At 41.3% G+C, this 22443-nt stretch overlaps 2 protein-coding genes across 10 annotated transcripts in view; one reads left to right on the top strand and one right to left on the bottom strand.

The window, feature by feature from the left end:
• Positions 1 to 1061: 1061 nt before the first annotated feature.
• LOC121320072 (bestrophin-3-like) lies at positions 1062 to 13139 on the bottom strand. 5 transcript variants are annotated; one of them, XM_041258242.1, is made up of 10 exons: positions 12947 to 13139; positions 12420 to 12636; positions 11283 to 11377; positions 7523 to 7756; positions 6884 to 7038; positions 6385 to 6462; positions 5144 to 5296; positions 4531 to 4611; positions 3855 to 4006; positions 1062 to 2005 (listed from the first exon to the last, which is right to left on the bottom strand). In XM_041258242.1, the coding sequence occupies exons 1-10, from the start codon at positions 12975 to 12977 to the stop codon at positions 1177 to 1179; spliced, it is 2025 nt and encodes a 674-aa protein (XP_041114176.1). In that variant the 5' UTR covers positions 12978 to 13139; the 3' UTR covers positions 1062 to 1176. The 5 variants fall into 5 exon arrangements, with proteins under 5 accessions (XP_041114176.1, XP_041114179.1, XP_041114178.1 ...); XM_041258245.1 differs by having other exon boundaries at positions 12973 to 13139; XM_041258244.1 differs by lacking the exon at positions 6385 to 6462 and having other exon boundaries at positions 12947 to 13138.
• A 1205-nt stretch (positions 13140 to 14344) lies between these two features.
• LOC121320071 (rab-3A-interacting protein-like) overlaps positions 14345 to 22443 on the top strand; it is a 29769-nt gene continuing 21670 nt past the window's right edge. For 3 of the 5 annotated variants that reach the window (XM_041258238.1, XM_041258236.1, XM_041258241.1), the window contains exon 1: positions 14345 to 14550. The gene's annotated coding sequence lies outside the window, so the exon portion shown is untranslated. The remainder of the gene's footprint in view (positions 14551 to 22443) is intronic. The other 2 variants (XM_041258240.1, XM_041258239.1) reach the window with 1 other exon arrangement.

Here is a 22443-nt window from a genome sequence, read left to right as displayed (position 1 = left end):
TACTTAAAATTTCCAAATAGTTTATAATTAAAATATTTAAATAAATTTGTTTCAATTTGGAAAAAATATCTGAGCTTGAAAAAATTGTTTAACACAGTAATACACATTTGTTCTTGCCCTAACCCCTCTACCTTCCAGACCCTGAGTAACTGCAGACGCTCTCATAGACCCTTTCCCCGTTTAGTCCTAAATCTAAATCGTGAAACTGCTGTGCTACAAGAGGCGTGCATGCGTATGTCTGTCTGTGCGTGTCTGTGTGCGCATTCCTGTGCGTGCGTCCGTGCGTATCTGTGTGTACATGCGTTTGTGTGTTTATTTTATCCTTGCATCCCAAAACCCAGTCTGCTGCCCTGAACACAGAGATACAGTACACGGCAAATTATATAGAAAACTGTTTGAAAATTGGCAGCAAATCTGCATTCACAATTGTTCTAAAGCTTTTAAACAGACTGCTTTTTCTCTAATGTATCCAATGCCTTCTCAAAGGACAAGAGTGAAAGCACTTCCCTGTGTGCGTCTGCAGATTCAGCAAACCCTTAAAGAGCTGACTTGGCACTAGTATCAGTTATCTTCTTGTTAAGGTTCAGTTTGTATCACTTCTGTTTCTTTCATCACATCCTTGTGACTGCAGAATTTTAAGGGTCTCAATGTAGTTCTTCAGAAGCATGTCCACCATCCAAGTACTTCAGGTACACCAGTGTAACCATTAACCTGTCCCCTGTAATACAGGACATTGAGCTCCACTGAGGTTTTAACAGCGGAGGTTTTAAAAAGTCACCAGGGTGTGACGATGGGAACAGCAAGCGATACAAAGTGAATCTAAACAAGAAGAAACAAAACATGAATTCCGATAATATTTCACATCAATACCAAGTTACTGTGTAACACAGCTATCGTCGGCTGTAGTTCTGTTTCAGGAAGGCATGTGAATATTTCAAGCTCTATAAAAGTAATACAAAAACCTACACTCCACAAACCCCCCACCTCCCAGGTGTAAGTTTTCATAAAAAGTTAATAATTTTGCATGGCCCCTTATTGTGTAACTGAAAAGATTTGCAAAGTCAAGAATCTGAGGTCTTTTACTGAACTGGGCCCTAAACACATGACTGAGTATATCTTGATAATGGGTGGGCTAAGATAAAGGTCATTCAGAGTAAGCACTTTGGTTTATTGCCGTTAATCTCTTGTCTGATCGATATTCTCTTCGCTGGTTGACTCAAAGAGATCAGTTTCCTGCAGCCCAGCTTGGCTCAAGTTCCTCGTGGGCAGCGACTCAGCAGCAGTATCATAGTCAGCCCCATAAAGACGCCTCCTCCACGCCAGTGGCTTGGGGCTCGGCAGACTGCGCAGAGAGTCCTTCGAGTGCTGACTGGAGAACCGCCGGCTCTTCCTTGTCTTCTTGAGCAGGGGGACGCTCCAGGAGGATTTCTTCACGTGCTCTCTCACCCCCGAAATCTTGTGTGTGTTCTCTGGGGGCACCCTGGCCCCTGTTCTGCTCTGTGGTGGCCGTGCTGCTTCCTTCCCCTTGTCACGTCCTGCACCCTCTATGCTGTTGTGTGCGCTCCGGTTGCTGGACGATGAGCCAGCAATTGTGTCTGTGTTTGTGTCAGGCGGGGTGACGATGACCACAGGGATTTCCTTGAACCCCGGGGAGGAGGGCTGCGTGGCAGGGGAGGAGGGGCTGCTCGTCTCTCTCAGCGTGGACAGGTACTCCATGTTCAGCGTCACGTTGCCGTCCCGGGAGCCAGAGCGATGCAATCTGTGGCCCCGCTCCTCCATGCCGAAGAAGGGCCGGCGGGCGTGGGGGACGTTGTCCTCAACGGGGAAGAAGATGCTAGACAGCTCGCTGTTCCACCTATAGAAGGAGGATGTGTGCAGGGTGGAGTCCAGGGGCTCCTGAACGCTGAGTATCCGCTGCACTCTGCCTAGGACTGATTCCTGAAACCGCTGCTTCAGCTCCTCCATCTCAGCATCCTCCTGCTGCTGGAACACGTTGTGAGACAGTCTGGGAAGACAAACAGGCACAGAATACAGTAATGCTGCTGCAGCAATTTACAGTAGGAATTTAGCTAAAGACATGTTCGTACACAAAACAATCCTGTGGGATATGTTTCAAGTTCTTATAAGACATGGGATACAATATGTGTTGTGAGGGATAATGCCGTAAATACTGAGGTGAAGACTGGGTTTACAAACACGATGCTTTTCCATGGGGCTGTGTATCTCATGCTATACGTAAACCATGGAGGTCATTGTCTGCAGACAGCACATTATGGGTCTCTGGTTTCTCCTAGTAGCGTTTCAGATTGAATCAGTCATGTTGATGCAGGTGTACCCCATGTCTCTGGTTTCAGATTGAATCACTCATGTTGATGCAGGTTTACCCCATGTCTCTGGTTTAAGATTGAATCAGTCATGTTGATGCAGGTGTACCCCATGTCTCTGGTTTCAGATTGAATCAGTCATGTTGATGCAGGTGTACCCCATGTCTCTGGTTTCAGACTGAATCACTCATGTTGATGCAGGTTTACCCCATGTCTCTGGTTTCAGATTGAATCAGTCATGTTGATGCAGGTTTACCCCATGTCTCTGGTTTCAGATTGAATCAGTCATGTTGATGCAGGTTTACCCCATGTCTCTGGTTTCAGATTGAATCAGTCATGTTGATGCAGGTTTACCCCATGTCTCTGGTTTCAGATTGAATCAGTCATGTTGATGCAGGTTTACCCCATGTCTCTGGTTTCAGATTGAATCAGTCATGTTGATGCAGGTTTACCCCATGTCTCTGGTTTCAGATTGAATCAGTCATGTTGATGCAGGTTTACCCCATGTCTCTGGTTTCAGATTGAATCAGTCATGTTGATGCAGGTTTACCCCATGTCTCTGGTTTCAGATTGAATCAGTCATGTTGATGCAGGTTTACCCCATGTCTCTGGTTTCAGATTGAATCAGTCATGTTGATGCAGGTTTACCCCATGTCTCTGGTTTCAGATTGAATCAGTCATGTTGATGCAGGTGTACCCCATGTCTCTGGTTTCAGATTGAATCAGTCATGTTGATGCAGGTTTACCCCATGTCTCTGGTTTCAGATTGAATCAGTCATGTTGATGCAGGTTTACCCCATGTCTCTGGTTTCAGATTGAATCAGTCATGTTGATGCAGGTGTACCCCATGTCTCTGGTTTCAGATTGAATCAGTCATGTTGATGCAGGTTTACCCCATGTCTCTGGTTTCAGATTGAATCAGTCATGTTGATGCAGGTTTACCCCATGTCTCTGGTTTCAGATTGAATCAGTCATGTTGATCCAGGTTTACCCCATGTCTCTGGTTTCAGATTGAATCAGTCATGTTGATCCAGGTTTACCCCATGTCTCTGGTTTCAGATTGAATCAGTCATGTTGATGCAGGTTTACCCCATGTCTCTGGTTTCAGATTGAATCAGTCATGTTGATGCAGGTTTACCCCATGTCTCTGGTTTCAGATTGAATCAGTCATGTTGATGCAGGTTTACCCCATGTCTCTGGTTTCAGATTGAATCAGTCATGTTGATGCAGGTTTACCCCATGTCTCTGGTTTCAGATTGAATCAGTCATGTTGATGCAGGTTTACCCCATGTCTCTGGTTTCAGATTGAATCAGTCATGTTGATGCAGGTTTACCCCATGTCTCTGGTTTCAGATTGAATCAGTCATGTTGATGCAGGTTTACCCCATGTCTCTGGTTTCAGATTGAATCAGTCATGTTGATGCAGGTGTACCCCATATCTCTAGTTTCAGATTGAATCAGTCATGTTGATGCAGGTGTACCCCATATCTCTAGTTTCAGATTGAATCAGTCATGTTGATGCAGGTTTACCCCATGTCGATGGTGGAGCCCAGGAATGATGGGATGCAGTAATCGGCAGCTGCTAGAGTGTACGGCGGACGCACATCCGAGTCGTTCCAGTAGATATCTTTCTGCATCCTCGGCACGTTCATGTGCATTTCATCCACAGCCAGAAGGGAAACCTGCACAGTTTAAATGAATTTATTAATAAATCAGACCGCGGCTGGAGCAGCACACGTAGCTAGGTCAGGGTTGGCCAAACCCAGGTAGGGGAGCCAAACACTGTGTTCAGCAATGAATTCACCCTAATGAATGTTTCCCACAGTAAAGACATAACAAAGTGTAATAAAACATGGTGAAAGCATGGTGGCACATACGTAACCATTGTAAAGAATAGCGAAGTATGGTAAAGTGTAATAATAAATGTGGCAACCCAGGGTAAACTATGGTAAACGCATAGCATAACCATGGGAAAACCAGGGTACAACTACAAATCTGCAAATATACTGTGGTAAAATTTTATTAGGGCAACCCTGGACCTAGATATATCTGACGGACAATTCTAATAGCCACTCCGACCATAGCTACTGGCATATTGTGCTAAGCTCCTGTCTTTAGTGATAGTGTATATTAAACACCAGAGAACACGCTGTTGGTTGTCCCGTGAGTGTGACATGTATTCCTGGGTCCCCCTGATCTCACTGACCTGCAGGTTTCTGTCTATGCACCAATTAATCTCAAAGTCATCGTCATCTTCTCCAAAAGGGTTTATAAGCTGCTCAGCCACCTAAGGACAAATTCGAGGTATACAGGTATGCTTGATGCAAAGGATAAATGAAATCTATGTCATGTTCAGTTTGCAGGATATTAGAATATCGTACACAAGTTGAAAAACATTATATTTTTATAGTGGTTACTTACATCCAATTAATTAATCAGTCAATCTTTATTTTCTATAGCGCCTTTATTAGTGGAACACTATCACAAAGCGCTTTACAAGATACAATAAATACAAGAAAGGTAAACAGGGGGCTGGTTTGATCAGATATATTTTTTGAGAATTTTCCAGCATTGGGGAATCATGTTGCGTTGCTTAACCATATATTCGTAGTTATCCTGGGATTATCAACCACCTATTTTAGGTGTAAAACTGGGATAACCATGGTGGTTGATACAATACTGTGTGATTTCAAAGAGCTGTAAAATGCTCTAATAAAGTGCAGCGGTGCCTTATTCAGCGGTATTAGTTGATCAAAGAGATAGATTGATTGATTTACCTAATATAATAACAAACTGAAAAAATAAAAGCACGCACTAACCTTCAGCCAGCCTGCATAGAAGAAGAACTGCAGGAAAGTGAAGACAGGGATGTACATGTCAAGGTCATGACCTGCATAGCCTTGGTTGGGGTCCAAGAACTGACGTCCTATCAGACAGGCAAAGAAGAAGGTGTACACTGCTAGAGTGACGACCTGGAGAGCAGGACAGGGGTCAGCAGAGACTTCACAGGGGATATGCAATGATACTGAAATACAGCTCAGCCAGGCTGCTGTAGAGCACATCCCGGGCTGGGATCTGGTCAGCAGGGAGCTTCACAGGGGATATGCAATGATACTGAAATACAGCTCAGCCAGGCTGCTGTAGAGCACATCCCGGGCTGGGATCTGGTCAGCAGGGAGCTTCACAGGGGATATGCAATGATACTGAAATACAGCTCAGCCAGGCTGCTGTAGAGCACATCCCGGGCTGGGATCTGGTCAGCAGGGAGCTTCACAAGGGATATGCAATGATACTGAAATACAGCTCAGCCAGGCTGCTGTAGAGCACGTCCCAGACTGGGATCTGGTCAGCAGGGAGCTTCACAGGGGATATGCAATGATACTGAAATACAGCTCAGCCAGGCTGCTGTAGAGCACATCCTGGGCTGGGATCTGGGATGTTGTCAGAGTAGCTGAAGTCACTAAATGCCGGCAGGATTCGTGAATTTAGAAACACTAAAAGAAACTCAAATCCAATGACAAGCGTTTCGACTGGAAGTCTTTTTCAAATGTAGTGTTTCAAAATTCAGCTCAACTGAGTGTTCAATAGTAATGGATAACAGGATTGGTAAGACAACCTGTGAAATGCAGGATGAATTTCATGGAATCGCAGGAACTCAAGCAGGTAAAGTACTATGTCAAACATTTATAATTTAATAGCAATGTAATAGTCAGCATAGTGATCAGTAAAGGGGTACCATGGGGACTGGTTGCAGGTCTGACCTCAGTTGTGGAAGCAGGGTGTGCTGTGAGATTACAACACTGTTTTCTGCAGTCAGCACAGCAGGCAATACAAACAGGAAAGCATTTTTCCCTTCCCTATTCACAGAGCTTTAGAAAAATACTTTCTGAATTGGCATTTTTTAAAAATATGTTTATTATTTCAGGACTCCTACATGTTTGGCTTTTTTATATTAACTCTGGGACTGCCGCTGAGCATGTACTAGAATGCATGACTAAACGTGTGAAATACCATCACAGGAACACTGCACTAACTAATAATAATATAAAAACAACATTACCTGTGTGTATACAAGAGGAATGCCAACCCAGTCATAACCAAATAGGGTAGAACACCACGATCTAAATTTATTCAATTCCTACAGAAAGAACAAGGAAAAACAATCGCAGCAGCAACAATCGTTCAAAGCAAAGCTGTTCAGATGGATCGTACTTCCTAAACACTGAATCCACAAACAGAGGAATGCAAAGCTTCATTCTGGATACAATGCAGAGGAAGCTTGTATCAAAGACTTATCATCTGGGCTTTTGTTTACAAGCATTCTATCACTGTATATCATATTGTCAGGGATAGTACAAGGGTCAGGGAATGACCATATACTGCCACGTTAGATTCTTCTCCAATATGACTATTGTGTTTTTAAAGGTGAACTCTCTTTTTTTATATAAATAACAGTGCTGAGACTGAACACACAGCTGCTCTTCAACAAGCCCCACTGCACACTGGGCTCTGGCTGTCCCTGCCGTTGCCTCGTGACAGCTGGCCACTGCAGTACCTACGATCATGATGGTCTGCAGGTCCACGCTGTCCTGTATCCGCCCCTCCTTCCGCGCCTTGTTCACCAGGGTCACAAACCACGCCACCGGGATCCAATATTTAAGATGGGGAGACTTGAGGTTTTCAAAAATCTTTCTCTCCTCGGGAGTCATGAACCCTGCTCACAAAGAAAAGAAATGCTTCAAACTGGAAAACAATGCCATACATTCTGTTACGTAACCCATGTTAAACGCAAAGCGCATGTAAGGCGTAAACACTGGACACTACTGATCATTTTTACCCTCCCCTTGCCTTTCTACTGTGTGAGTGTTTTTTTGTTTCTGAGATATTGTGACCTTCTATACTTTACCATGAAGATGAAAGGTCAAAATATCACATGATTTCTCAAGACCAGGGAGCACAAGCAGAATCACACCTGCCTCTAAGCAAGATGGCAGCCGGTCTGGGAAATGATATTCAATACTGGACAACAGAACTGGGAATTGAGAATCATTGTATAAAACTTTCAGTACTGCTGCAATGTAAGGGGGGACATTTTCTGTCATTGAAAAAGTGAGTGGGGCATGTCCCCTGTGTAAATTACGCCTCTGGTGCTAGTGCATTATGGGGCAAATGGGAGCCATCTTGTAACTACCAGGCACCTGCTTCGACCACATGGTCCATGGTCGGGAAGCGCTTGCAGACGGCCGTGCTGACAGAGCGGAAGATGAGCAGAGAGGTGAGGTTGACGTAGCGCATCAGGGTCCTGCGCAGGAGTCGGCCGTGCTCGTCCCTGCCCTGCACACTGCCCGAGACCAGTAACATGAGCCGGTCCGGCCAGGGCAGGTTCACAAACTGGTTCCACCAGCGGTTCACCACCAGCGTCACGTAGAAACCTGAGCAAGACAGCAACAGAGGGGGCATGTACTCTGGAAAAGCCGTCTCTCAAATATATATATATATATATATATATATATATATATATATATACACACACACACACACACACACACACACACACACATATATACGTACAGTACTGTGCAAAAGTTTTAGGCAGGTGTGAAAAAATGCTGTAAAGTAAGAATGCTTTCAAAAATAGACATGTTAATAGTTTATATTTATCAATTAACAAAATGCAAAGTGAGTGAACAGAAGAAAAATCTACACCAAATCAATATTTGGTGTGACCACCTGTGATGAGTCAAAGGGATTTCGGAATGTGATTCAGCCTCCCGACAGTAGATGGCATCAAACCAACTCGGGACTTCCCTTACCAAGATCTCGTGACCATGGCAAAAGTCATCTTTTTGAGGGGCGGCACCTTGGTGAGGGGCGGAAGTATGAGTATGTAAATTTCAGCCACTGGAGTCAAGTGAAGGATAAGGACACTTGTCAGTTGGGGATTGGTGTTCCACTGACTACAGAGGCGGGACATTACATACTAAAGGGAACGTACTACTGTGTTCGGGGTTAGTCCGAAAGTAAAATAGGAGGAGTAACCGGTGGAGGGAGAGACTGGTTTGGTGCAGCGGGATTTTTAAAACAAAAAACACTAACATTTCTTTTGTCTTTTTTTGTTTATGTATGGTTCGCCATGAAGACGATTAAAGACGAGTCATCACGGTTTGTTTTGGATTTCACCCCTGCACTCCTTCCCTCACACCATTTTGTTTTCTTTTGTTATTTAATTATTTTGTTGTGTACAGATAATAAAAATAAATTATTTTATTTCTGTACACATAAATTACTGTCTGGACATTCCATTTAATACACTCTCGCCTCACACCACCCTTTGTCTTCAAAACATCATCAATTCTTCTAGGTACACTTGCACACAGTTTTTGAAGGAACTTGACAGGTAGGTTGGCCCAAACATCTTGGAGAACTAACCACAGTTCTTCTGTGGATTTAGGCAGCCTCAGTTGCTTCTCTCTCTTCATGTAATCCCATACAGACTCGATGATGCTGAGATCAGGGCTCTGTGGGGGCCATACTATCACTTCCAGGACTCCTTGCTCTTCTTTACGCTGAAGATAGTTCTTAATGACTTTCGCTGTATGTTTGGGGTCGTTGTCATGCTGCACAATAAATTTGGGGCCAATCAGATGCCTCCCTGATGGTACTGCATGATGGATAAGTATCTGCCTGTACTTCTCAGCATTAAGGAGACCATTAATTCTGACCAAATCCCCCAACTCCATTTGCAGAAATGCAGCCCCAAACTTGCAAGGAACCTCCACTGTTGCCTGCAGTGTATCGCTCTCCAGCTCTTCGGTGAACAAACTGCCTTCTGCTATAGCCAAATATTTCAAATTTTGACTCATCAGTCCAGAGCACCTGCTGCCATTTTGCTGCACCCCAGTTCCTGTGTTTTCGTGCATAGTTGAGTCGCTTGGCCTTGTTTCCACGTCAGAGGTATGGCTTTTTGGCTGCAAGTCTTCCATGAAGGCCACTTCTGACCAGACTTCTCCGGACAGTAGATGGGTGTACCAGGGTCCCACTGTTTTCTGCCAATTCTGAGCTGATGGCACTGCTGGACATCTTCCGATTACGAAGGGAAGTAAGCATGATGTGTCTTTCATCTGCTGCAGTAAGTTTCCTTGGCCGACCACTGCGTCTACGGTCCTCAACGTTGCCCGTTTCTTTGTGCTTCTTCAAAAGAGCTTGGACAGCACATCTGGAAACCGCTGTCTGCCTTGAAATTTCTGCCTGGGAGAGACCTTGCTAATGCAGTATAACTACCTTGTGTCTTGTTGCTGTGCTCAGTCTTGCCATGGTGTATGACTTTTGACAGTAAACTGTCTTCAGCAACCTCACCTTGTTAGCTGAGTTTGGCTGTTCCTCACCCAGTTTTATTCCTCCTACACAGCTGTTTCTGTTTCAGTTAATGATTGTGTTTCAACCTACATATTCAGTTGATGATCATTAGCACCTGTTTGGTATAATTGTTTAATCATACACCTGACTATATGCCTACAAAATCCCTGACTTTGTGCAAGCGTACCAAGAAGAATTGATGCTGTTTTGAAGGCAAAGGGTGGTCACACCAAATATGGATTTGATTTAGATTTTTCTTCTGTTCACTAACTTTGCATTTTGTTAATTGAGAAATATAAACTATTAACATGTCTATTTTTGAAAGCATTCTTACTTTACAGCATTTTTTTCACACCTGCCTAAAACTTTTGCACAGTACTGTATATACGTAATATGCATTATTAGCAATTTGAATAAGTACCCTATTAGTTATTAGTTTTAAAGGGGTTCAGAAAATACAGATGTGACTTGCCCTTTACGATCCTTGCTGAAATACTATTCTATGATGACAACTTGTTTTAAGAGCATAAGAAGATGTTCTGTACAGATGGGAGCAGGCCATTCTGCCCATTATTGCTTTTACGGTTTGTAGCAGCTGATTGATCTCAAAACGTTGTCAAACTGGGTCAGATTCAGTATCAACAACATGCCCACATGCCCTCACTGTGTAAAGAAGCGTCTCCTACCTTCTCTCCTTACTTGCACTTCACTTCCAGCTGTGTCCTCTGGACCTGCTTTCTGTGCTGTACTTACATTATTGGCTTGGGTTAACCATGTCAGCTTCTTTTGAGTTCAAATCAAATACAAAGAAACCAAATTCCATTACTCTGCCACCAGGTAGCAGTGTGTCCTACACCAAACTCCCACTGGGAAACATGAACTATTCAAGTGGACGAGTTAAGCAATTATCAATGATTTAACCTTTGCCTCACATTGCTATATGAGTGCTCCAACGTGGACATGAAATCATTGTTCTGTAAAAACAATATCTATGCCTGTTTTCTTATTGGAGGAGAATTCAGAAACCCGCCTAGGTGATTGCAAAGACTAACAGTTAAAGGAAGCTGGATTTGAAGCATGCACCTTCAAAGTGCTGGCTTGGAAGCAAAGCAAAGGTTATCAATAATGTGAAACTCACAGTAGAAATACTAAATTAAACTCTGATTCAACTGAAGACATTCAGGACTTCTGGTTGAAATGTTTAACAATTAATGTATTAAGTTTGTTTTAGAGTTTAGAAATTTTGCAAAAAAAGTTATGGATGATATAAATAATGTTTCTTAGCAAATGTACCTGGATAATGTGTGGCTAGAATAGTGCATTCTGGGCACGGTTAAAAGGTGACCTTCAGCCAAGGTTTAAAAAGTGTCACACACAAAATGCAGGGAGGAAAGCAAAAATAAAAAAAACAAACAATTACTACTGTACGAAACGGTTAGACCATCACTCCCAAGCCAGCAGCCTCTGACTGTTATTATTAACATCAGTGTGCTTGTTTGTAGCTCATTGTGGATGTTCTGGTGCACCACACTCTCATGCAAAGCCTGCTGCGTCCATCCCTGCTCTCCCTCTGCGTGCTGCCCTGCGGGTGCAGGCACTCACCCAGCACAAACGTTACAGGGATTTGCTCAGCATATTTATCGCAGTAAAGAGACGCCTTTTCAAAGTAACGTTTTTGTTTTTCTGAAAGAAATAATCTGCAGTGGATAGAAAATAGACAATTCAAATACTTGGCTTCCATACTATGGTACACACAAACAACACCTTACACGACCTGTTGCTGAACATGCATCTCTGTACAGTATGCATGGATACCACCTGCTTTTGAAGCCACAACACTTACCAGGCCTGCCCACACACAATGTAGCTACGAGATATTTAACTGCAAGGACAGAAGGGTTAATACTGCCCTATAGCTAAAGCAAAGTTAGCCAGGATAATGAATTGTAAGGAAAATAAAATGCAGATAAGCTACAACTGGAACGAACAGAACAGTTCACCTCTGTTTCCTTCGCTGTAATTTTAATAATGTGCTACACGTCTACACTGTAAAATGTAAAGGGGGCTGTTTTGGAGGTCTAAGCAGCAGTGAATTGAAATGCTGCAGCTCCCTTTAACGCCTGCTGATTGTCTAGTAAAAGCAACTCATTTCTAACCCACTTAATATCAAAAATAAACGCCTAAGATAAGAATGGTTACATTTAAGCATTTGAATGTTCTAGATGCAAAGTATGGTATCATAATATAGACTATGTTTATAGCTTTTTTGTGTTTTTAATTATTAAAAATCTGACTTACATGTACATTACGGTTATTGAAAATGTATTGTATTATTGAACACGATTGTAATCAATGCAAGCAGCTAGTACTATATCCAGGGTTGGGAATAATACTCCTATTGCATAGCAATTACACCCATTCCAGGTTTTACTACCAGCTTCATTAGCCATAGTGTGTACAGGTAACAAGCCGAGATGTGTCTTATTAAACTCACAGTAAAACCTGGAAAATGCACTTTTTCAACCGGTTGCTTCAAATCTTAAATCATTTGCAGAGTGATTTCTGTGACTGCAATTCAGCATTTCTCACATGCCTGTATCTTGAGATATTCAAACATGTTATTTCAATACAAACAAATGACCCGAGTGAAAAGGGAATTAGCGTAAAATGAAAATGTGCATTGAGGCGTTATCTACCTTTTCCCCAGTACATCATTGTGTTCTGTAAAAAGAAGCGTACCTGTAGAGGATGCTCAGCGCGGTGTACAGCCCTACAAAGACGAGGAACTCGCGGTACAGCAGTTTATAGATGCTGCCTCTCCATCGCAAAAGCAGTCTGTGAAACCCGAAGAACGTCGCATTGGCTACCTTGCTGGAGTACGTCACGGTCATCTTGAGTCGAAAGAGAGTTTCTGCCGTGTTAATGTACACAGTACGGTCATCTTGAGGGGACAAAGCTACAGACAAAGCAGGTTCACTTTAGTCGGGTGAGGCGGGTCACCGGCCATTAAAACTTAAAAGCTGATAAGCCCCCCGCTCCCCCACCCCCAGCCCAGCCATGTTCACATATCTGAAATATAATCCACAGCCTCATATATCATTGTCTTCGTATATTTCACCAACGTCTCTCGCTTTATTTAACTATCTTAAAATAAACAAACAAGTAGCCTACTCTGAGACAAACAAGTGCTTTCCCTGACTTCACCTCAAAATAAAAACTGAACATACAAAAGTACAAACATCTGCGACCCATGCTTGTATGCTTACCTAAAGTTAAACAAACACACACACACCTCATTTAAAACGAAGTCTTGCGTCTATATTCTTCATGAGCCCGGTGCTGAAGACACCCGCTCCACTTTAGCTGCCTGTGTTTGTCAAACGGCCGCGCTTGAAGTAAGGGGTTCAGCAGATCCCATACCACGGAACAAACACACAAGCATTTGCTGAGACTGCTCTTGCTATATTTATCCTTGCAAGTGCTCATTAGTACAGCCAGTCATTGAAAGCGTGCCCTACCGAAATACACAGTAGCAGGCAGAGGAGGCAACGAGCATACCACACTGCGCCGCGTGATCTATTGGCAATGCTACAACAGTATTAATGTTAGCAAGTGGAAAAAGTAGTGAACTTGATCAACTTTATTCTAATTACTGGACTCTCCCTCACACAAAGAACCTATAACCTCCTTGATACATGCAACAAAGTGGGATGGCTCCAGTATTTTTTCTTCTATTGCTTATTGTCATAATTCACCCTTTATCATTATTTATTTGAGGACAGGCTACTTTGTAATTTTTGAAGCATTTTAACTGGCGTCTATCTATCTATCTATCTATCTATCTATCTATCTATCTATCTATCTATCTATCTATCTATCTATCTATATGTCTATCAAAAGAGCCTACTATGTATCTATATATCTATTTATTTGATATTTGCAATGAGCTTGAAGCTATAAATACAGTAGCTGGTGGACTTGCACACAAGCTTTGTGAATAGGTTTGAGTATCTGGTAGGTTAGCAATAACCGTGTTAACAGGATTTCAGTTGATCTCAGAAAGACCCAGCACATTAGGAGCCTGGGATCCCAATGTTAATGCACAGCGCTGTTGGAGGTAATGCACTCAGGGCTACATCATGTTATCGATGTTTTTTCATCTAATCCTAAACCAATTTACTGAATTGATCTGTGAGCTGCAACCGTGTCTTTGGTGAGCCTTTGAAAGAAATCTAAACAGATGGTCCAATATAGTGCACATGACAGTGTATGTGAACCATAGTGATTTTTAACAGGATTGAAGGTGGTGATTTACATGGTCTGCATACACTCACGATGAGATTCAGTCCAATTACACTCAATGCTTACAAACAAGGGAGATTATCATATACGTGTACGGAGGATGATTTAACGCATTTGTTTCCCATTGCACCCGATTCAGATCACTTCTGGTGGTCTTTTAGCCTATTTTACCATTATGCAAATACCAGTTTAGTTTAAAACAAACTCTTCTCTATACATTCTAGCTGTCATTCTTCAAGCATGCAGTGGGTTAGCACTGTTTTTGCAGCGTTATAATTGTAGCGTTAATCCTCCCTGTCGGTAGGTGGCGGTATTGTGTTCAGCGCCGCTCGCTGTGACGTCTGGCAAACACAAGCGACAGGAGCGCAAACGTAGTTTACAGCCCCGCAGAGAGAGAAGCGGGTATAACAGGAGATGCACGGTGGTGAACTGTTGTATAGTGTTTATTTCTTGTGGGTCCATTCATGTCCGAAAGAAAGCGTACCGTGAAAACTGGGGACTGTAATCCGCTTTTCCTATTCCTTTCGTAGTGAGGTTTGAGGAAAACGTCTGCATCCGTTGAAACAAGGTAAGATCTGTGATTGTACTGTCTGGACAGCAAACTCGAGACAGCTGTAATTTGATATTCGCAGGTACAGTAGTAGCTAGCTACCTACATCATGACTAAGACGGTGTAGCTTGTACTGCCATTGGAAAATTCGTGTTTTATATGACGCCTGACCATTGCATAATATTATTAGCTAAGAAGCTTGTTGCTGTGCACGGTTAATTGACGGTGTCCATACCAGTGGTGTATAATATTAGAGTTCATGGTCATGTTTTGACATTCATTTCAGTGTAATATAATGTCATAAGGTAAACCCGTCCATTGGAAACAGAATCAGTTTCTGCGGTGATGCTGATAACGCCTTGGCTTGACATTGACAATCTTAATTATACTCTCCGTGTGCAGCAGGCTCCCAGGCAGTGATAGTGCCATACAGTAGTTCTACTTGTATGTAACCACTGTAGAAACAAAACGACATGCTGGCGGAGTATCTGTTTTACTGTATCTGGGTAAGCCGGATTTAACAGTCCTGTACCAGTAGTAAGGTGGAAAGAATAGGGTGCTCAGAGAGGCTTGAAATAATTCCACAAGGATTGGTTTTAAAAGTAGTCTGTATCCTAACTGAGTGTCCTTACCTGTTCGAGGCTAAATGAGAATCGCTACCGGTGTAATATAGTCGCATTTGAATCTTACACGGCAGGCTGAGTGCCCCTAGACATAACACCAGTCTGGCTATTTATTATTATTATTATTATTATTATTATTATTATTATTATTGTTGTTGTTGTTGTTTTACTTGATTTTTTTAAAAATGTTTACTATGAATTGGAAATTATATACAGTTGCGAGCAAGATGCAGCAATATTTGAACAGACGGTTGACTTGTATTGCACATCCAATGGTTATATATATAATTTTTTTTAAAACCTGCTTTTTGTAAATACGCTGTAGCAAGAAAAAAATTACATAAGGTACCTGTTGATCATATCACTGTTGATGATCTGTTCTAAAATATACCTTGTAACAAAATATGTCAACTGTATAAGCGTCTGTACAAATGGGCCAACTCAACACGTGACTGACCCCTGACGCATTTGAAATAGGGTGCAGGTAACCCGGACGGTATTTTTGAATATGTAGATAGACCGATACAGTAGTCGTGGCTTGGCCTAGCACCAAGACGAGACAACAATCATGCACAAAAATGTGGCTGTACTTGACGCTCTGGTAAAACACATTTCAATGGCTTTAAGGAATTTCGAACATCTTTCTAAAGAGCTTACTAATTGCATTGATCTATAGGCCTACGGGCAAATAACAATACAATGCAACGCAAAAACTCATTTAAAACTAAACAAAACAAACAAACAACAAAACAACAACAATCTCTGCCTGCATGCACGATGTTTTGGGCAGCACCGATACTGGAGTGTGGGGAATGTCTGAAGAATGTGCACACCTACAGTAGCGGATTACGTGTGTCATTTAGAACAGTAATAGGATTGGGTGGTTTTGGGGTGTCTATTTCCCTGTGTGTTGTGTGGTTAAACTTACTGCTTCCATCGTTGTTCCAATTTAAGGGAAGCAACACCAATATGTTCTGTAAATCCTTATAGGCATAATAAAACAGATTTTGAATGTCATAAAACTCCCGATAAATGGCTTACACAAACTGCCACAATCTGGAGAGCATTACTGAGGCAACATGAGAACCAGTGAGGGTGGATTTGTATATACTGTACTGTATGGTAGTGTGAACAATGTGTGTATTTTGTTAGTGTTTCATTTTAGTTTGTATTTGGCCGAAATCAGTCCAAGCCAGATGGTAAAGTACAATACAGTACAGCAAGAAGGCGGCTTGCTTCACTTCACTGAAAGACACCCAGCAACTCTGAATACACCCAGTAGTCAAATACAAAATAAGAAAACATAGCTTCACCTGGCTTGCATCCTGATAGACACTCGCTGCTAACAGATGATTAGCTATTATATTTAGGTACAGCACCAGCAGAAGGAAAACGCTCCATAGACAGTGTAAACCAGGGATGGGAAACACGGGGGCCTTTCCAGTCTTAAATGATGTAATTTTTGTAATTGAACCAATTTAACCTTCATTCAAGTCTTCAGGTTGAACAGGTAATACTGTCCCTGTCCAGCCTGGAGTAGAAGAGCTCTTCAGGACTGGCTCACGAGAGTGGAATTCTGGTTGTAATCGTTCAAGAAAAAAAATGATGGGGTTTTATGTGCCAGCTGGGTATCTCATAATAAACCAGAGTGTACAATTTCCAGGTCTTGCTGGTCACTAGCAGTCGCTGGGATGTGCATCTCTTAGGAGGATAGAGCTCACAAATGGTGTTTAAAACATCATGTAACATCATGTAGCAGTACTCAAACAAGCTACTTGCAGTAAGTGGACAGAGAGGCAAAAGAGCAGGCGCTTGCAGTGCCATAGCTGTGTCTTGTAATGTAAACAAACTGTCTGCCTTCTGGGACAGCTTGACGAGTCTAGTAAGCAGACAATAAATGTTGTTTTTCCTTTTAAAATGGTGCAAACTTTTCCACTGAAGAAGCCAAAGCTTAGTAATCCTGAGCCGCTGTCACCCAGTGGTACCACCTGTGTATGAGAATGAAGTGCTTGCCTGGCTGTGTCTCTCTCGTAGATGAATGTAGCTGTCACACTGTGTATTTACAACATTAATTCATTATTTATTGTGCCCTTGTGATCTGAATAAATAAATAAGGTGTACTTAGCGGCTGGCAGCAATTAGAAGAATGTGTGGGGGTTTGAGGGGGAGGGGCGGGCAGGGCAGGTTAAAAAGCAGTAAGGCTGATAAATAAAGAATGCATTGGATCAGACATGGGAGCCTGGAGTAAGCATGCCAGCATACTGTGCAAGTATAATACGTACTGTATAGAGACAGGTGGGCCCATGCAAAAAAAAAGTGTTATTAGTATAGTTCTGACGTCAGTCGGTTTAGAGGTGTCATTAAAAAGTAAATCAACTAATTATTCAAATTAATTTAGTTTATAACTAAAGCTGCACACAATGATTATTGTGACTGAGCTTTCCACAGTAAGCAGGCTTTGATACCCACCCAGCTGAGCGTCGGTGGATGTCATTCCAATAGAAAGAAACATCTTTTAAGTGACTAAATAATAATAATAATAATAATAATAATAATAATAATAATACAGTTTTTTGAAGTTGTGCTGGTTGTTGCTCTGCAGAGAGGCTACTGACCGCTTTGTGGGGAGCAGCAACACAAATTAAAGCAGCTGCTTGTTGAGTGGTGAATTCGGCCAATCAACACCACTGACCACAGCTCTACTTATTACCACAAAAGCCGCTCTTCTTCTGCTTAAGTCAGTGCATTTACCTTCATGTGGAGATTCTATAATGTTTACTAAAATCTGTAACATGAAAAGCTTATATAACTACACATAAACATCAAAACAGTTAAGATTTCAAGAATGCTAGGGCAAAACTAGACCTATGCAGCACTAAAAAAAGTACAGAGAGAAAAGAAAAGACTTTCAAAATACTCTCTGTGGAAAATAAAAACAAACACTGGGAGGTTAACCTCATCTATGCATTTAAACTGTCAAAGACCCAAAAAAACAAACATTAGCGTTTTAACAATGATGCTAGCAAAGGCATTACCCAGTCATTTTCATATTCCACAGCAGTTAGATCCTCTTCATGATGGTAAGATAACATTATAATTTCCCCAGGAGGGATTATTATAATCCTGAACCAGACTGCTTAAAAAAGGATTCTGAATTCAAAATTCAAAGTATTTTTTATGAAAAAAATTGTAGGTACTGTAGGTAAGAGATTATTATTATTATTTTTTTAATAAAATGTTCTGCTCTACAAAGTACAAGTTAAACAGTGCTTGTATGAAGATAATGTTTTGTGGTTTAGGTTTATGTGTTGAAAATGACTGTGCAGTGCATGAAAGCGAATGGGTAGGAGTGAAAATGAACAGCAAACCAACATAATTTTAATAATGGGCTTTTAGATCAGCATTTTTGTTTAATTAACAAGATGAAACAGGCTAGCCTCTCTGTGAACCACAAGGCATTGATTCCTAATTTCTGCAGTGGGACCGGAAAGGGGGTGGGGGGGTTGTGTCAGGATAGCTTGAGGTCTTTCTGCAGAGGGCGGGGGATGGGGGGGTCATTGCAAGCAGACCGCTACCTGCAGGAGTAGCATCTACAGTAAGGCTTTACAATACAGTTTCTTACCTGTTCCTGACAGAGCGTCAGCAGCACTGTCACTGCCTCCTGTTCTACTGTTTGCTTGTTTGCTTATGCTTTTTTGAATGTAATGTATTTTTATAATTTTTAAAATATCTAATCATTCACTTCCTGTTCTGATGACAGTTACAGTAGACTGCAGAAGTAAACAAAAGTAAGACAAAAGTAAGATATATATACACACAGTACCAGTCAAAAGTTTGAGTACACTTGCTGGAAACAAGGTTGTTTCATAATTGACAATGTTTTACGTCGTGTACGTTTCTGTAAATACTTGAAAATGAAAACACATGTTACAATATACAAAACAAAACATAAGGAGTATCAACAATGTTCAAGAAAATTGAAAATTGTCTCTAAATCTTGGATTCCTCAAAATAGCCACCCTTTGCCTTAATAACAGCCTCACAAACACAAGGCATTCGGTTAACAAGTTTCAGCAGGAAATCACCCGACATGTCTTCCCAGCTCTTCTGCAGCAATTCCCAGAGATGTAGGGCACTTGTGGGTAGCGCTGCTTTGACTCTTCTGTCCAGTTCTTCCCGTACAAGTTCTATGGGATTGAGGTCTGGAGACTGGGCAGGCCAGGTCATTAGATTGACTTGTCCTTCACTTTCCTTCGCCAGATAGTTCTTGCACAACTTTGAGGTGTGTTTCTGGTCATTATCTTGCTGAAGAATGAAGGACTGCCCAACTAGCCATAATCCTGATGGAATGGCATGCCTCTGAAGTATGCTATGATAGCCATGCTGATTGAGCTTGCCATGGACTTGGTAAAGATCACCAACTCTGTCACCAGCAAACCAACCCCAGACCATGACACTGCCTCCTCCATGCTTGACAGTGGGAACCACACATGCAGAACTCATGCGCTCACCCTCTCTGCGTCTTACAAATACTTGGTGGTTGGACCCAAATATTTCAAATTTTGACTCGTCGGTCCATAAGACCGACTTCCACTCCTCAAACCTCTTATTCTGCACTCTTAACAATGGTTTCTTTGCAGCAATTCTTCCAGTTAGACCAGCTTCACGCAATCTCCTTTGAGCAGTTGATGTTGAAACATCTGTCCTTCTAGTAGCTTTTAGCTGAGCTTGTATTTCAGGGACAGTTAATCGCCGGTTTTGCAGACTTTTGACTCGAATTAACTTGTTCTCTGATTCTGAGGTCAGCCTTGGCCTGCCTGACCTTGTTCGGTCCTCGTGAGTGCCAGTTTCTTCAAATCGTTTGATGATCTTGGCCACAGCAGTTGTAGACACTTGCAAAGTTCTTGCAATTTGTCTTAAAGATTGACCTTCATTTCTTAAAGTAATTACAGTCTTTTTTCTTTGCTTAACTGAGCGTATTTTGCTATTTTCTGCTCCCTTACATTCAGGAATGACAAACTTGTGCCTATGCTACCTATATTTATAGTAATCATGGACCCTCACCTGTTAACAATAATTGGTGACGAAAGGTTAATTAGGTACAATGCTAGTTAACTCAGAGAACATCTAACAAAGACACTTTTATACTTAGGCCAGTGTTCTAACACCGTGTTATACACATCTCAGACTTTTAACTGACTTGGACTTCAGACTGAAATCCCCTTGCTTTGAGTCACCATTTCATTGAAATTGACAAGATTTACATTTTCATTTAAACATTACATTTTTTAATGCAATTCACTTATGATTATCAGTTTATATAACTACAGGTATCATATAATGAAATATTAAGTGTTTATAGACAAGTTTATACAGTTAAAAGCATAGATAATCATGAAAAACCTGGTTTCAAGCAGGTGTACTCAAACTTTTGACTGGTACTATATATATATATATATATATATATATATATATATATATATATATATATATATATATATATATATATATATATATACACATACTATACACACATACAGGTATACATTTTTGTTGCTGCTTTACTTTCATGGCCATTTCACCCTGCCAGCATCTTGTAGGTCAAAGTATGCAACTGGCTGCAATTTGCCCTTTCTGCCAGCTGAAACACTGGCTCATTGGCACAGCACACTTCAGGGCTGTGGTGTGTCTGCCCATCTGCTGCAGATGGCTGCGGGTTACAGGACATGTCAGCACAGGTGTCCAGGGTGGGCACAAAGCAGGCAAGCTGCATGTGGCTTCAACAGGTTTTTGTAGGGATTCTTGTTGAGTGTCTATTGTTTAAGTGTGTGTCTCACCTATGTGTATTCTAAAATCCCAAACCATTTCCAATTGCATTATTATTTACCACAGTTAAGTGTAATGTAAGTGTAGCTCTATATTCCCATCTTACTGTATAGTGGTGATATTTTCTGTACAATTAACAGAAAACGTGCATTGTGAACTGTCGTAAAGGGGCGTGGTGTGAGGAACATGAGTGATCTCAGTACATTCCCACACTAAAATAGCTGCAAAAAAGGAAACTGAAATACAGTACTTTTCATTAGGAGACTGTAAAGGACTATGATGTGCTAAATTGAACACAGCATTTGTTAAAGGCACGTCGATAATGATTCAGCATTCATGTAGGCTAACAGTACATGTGCGAAGACCATGCATGAATACAGTTTTCAGAATGAATATGGTAAATTGTGTGTGACGTACATACAGCATCTCATTCTTGAAAGTACAGTAAAGAGGGTTTTTTGTGAATGTGCATTGTTTATCATTTACTGTACATTTCAAATAAAAACTGATGGTGCAGTGTTTTCATATTGAAGTAAAATAAATTGTTTGCCTGAATGAAGTGAAGGACTTAGGACTGTAGCACAATGCATTATGTTACTGGTACAGTAATATTTTATAGGGATAGACTAGGGATCACAGATCACCAACCCGCTTAAATGTATACTCTGTTTAAGTGTATAAATATTCATGAAAAATAGGTTATACACTTAAATGTGTTTGACTGCATCAATATTAAATTAACAGAACATTGTTTTTAAAAAAAAAAAAAAAAAAAAAAAAGTTAGTGTTTTACAGGATGTTTGTATAAATAATAATAAAGCAAAGGTGCCCTTTACTCCGTGTTACAAGTTATCACTGCTGACCACGACAAGAATAGCACAAAAGCATCATTACAGTGAATTTGAATTTGTTACTTGCTTTGATCTGGACATGAAATTAGCAGAACATACATATAGTGCTGGACATGAAACACTGATCTCTTGGCTTTCTGGGACGTGGAATAAAGGCTCACATTCAAATAATTGTGTGTCTCAGTTGGAAGGGCATGGCTGCTTTACACATTACAGTACAGAGTGTTTATTCAGCTGTGTACAGATTAATATTCGTGCTCAAAGACTGAGCTGCATGCGGAATAGCAGTCTGTGACACAGTTCACTGTTCGGGTCAATAATCCACTTTATTTAAACGGATCTCTTTACATTCGTGGTAATAGTGCCTTCCTCAAGACGGTAGAATCGGAATCGGAGCGTCTAAACCATGAAATCATCTTAGAGACGTGTACATTTTGAAAACAGATTCATGCATGGGATGCTTTACTGCCATATAGTGCAGATCGCAATAGGCTTCGTTTTTTAATTTTTTTTTAATTGATATTAATTCTATAGTTGCGGAACGTTTAGTTGCATTCAGCTGAAGAATATTCTCTGTTGAATGCAACTCAGTTGAATGATTTTTGCCTGTT

The sequence above is a fragment of the Polyodon spathula genome, chromosome 8, assembly GCF_017654505.1.
Source record: "Polyodon spathula isolate WHYD16114869_AA chromosome 8, ASM1765450v1, whole genome shotgun sequence".
Classification (NCBI taxonomy): domain Eukaryota; kingdom Metazoa; phylum Chordata; class Actinopteri; order Acipenseriformes; family Polyodontidae; genus Polyodon; species Polyodon spathula.
The sequence above is the reverse complement of the archived record's forward strand: the minus strand, read 5'-3'. Positions and strand labels throughout refer to the sequence as shown.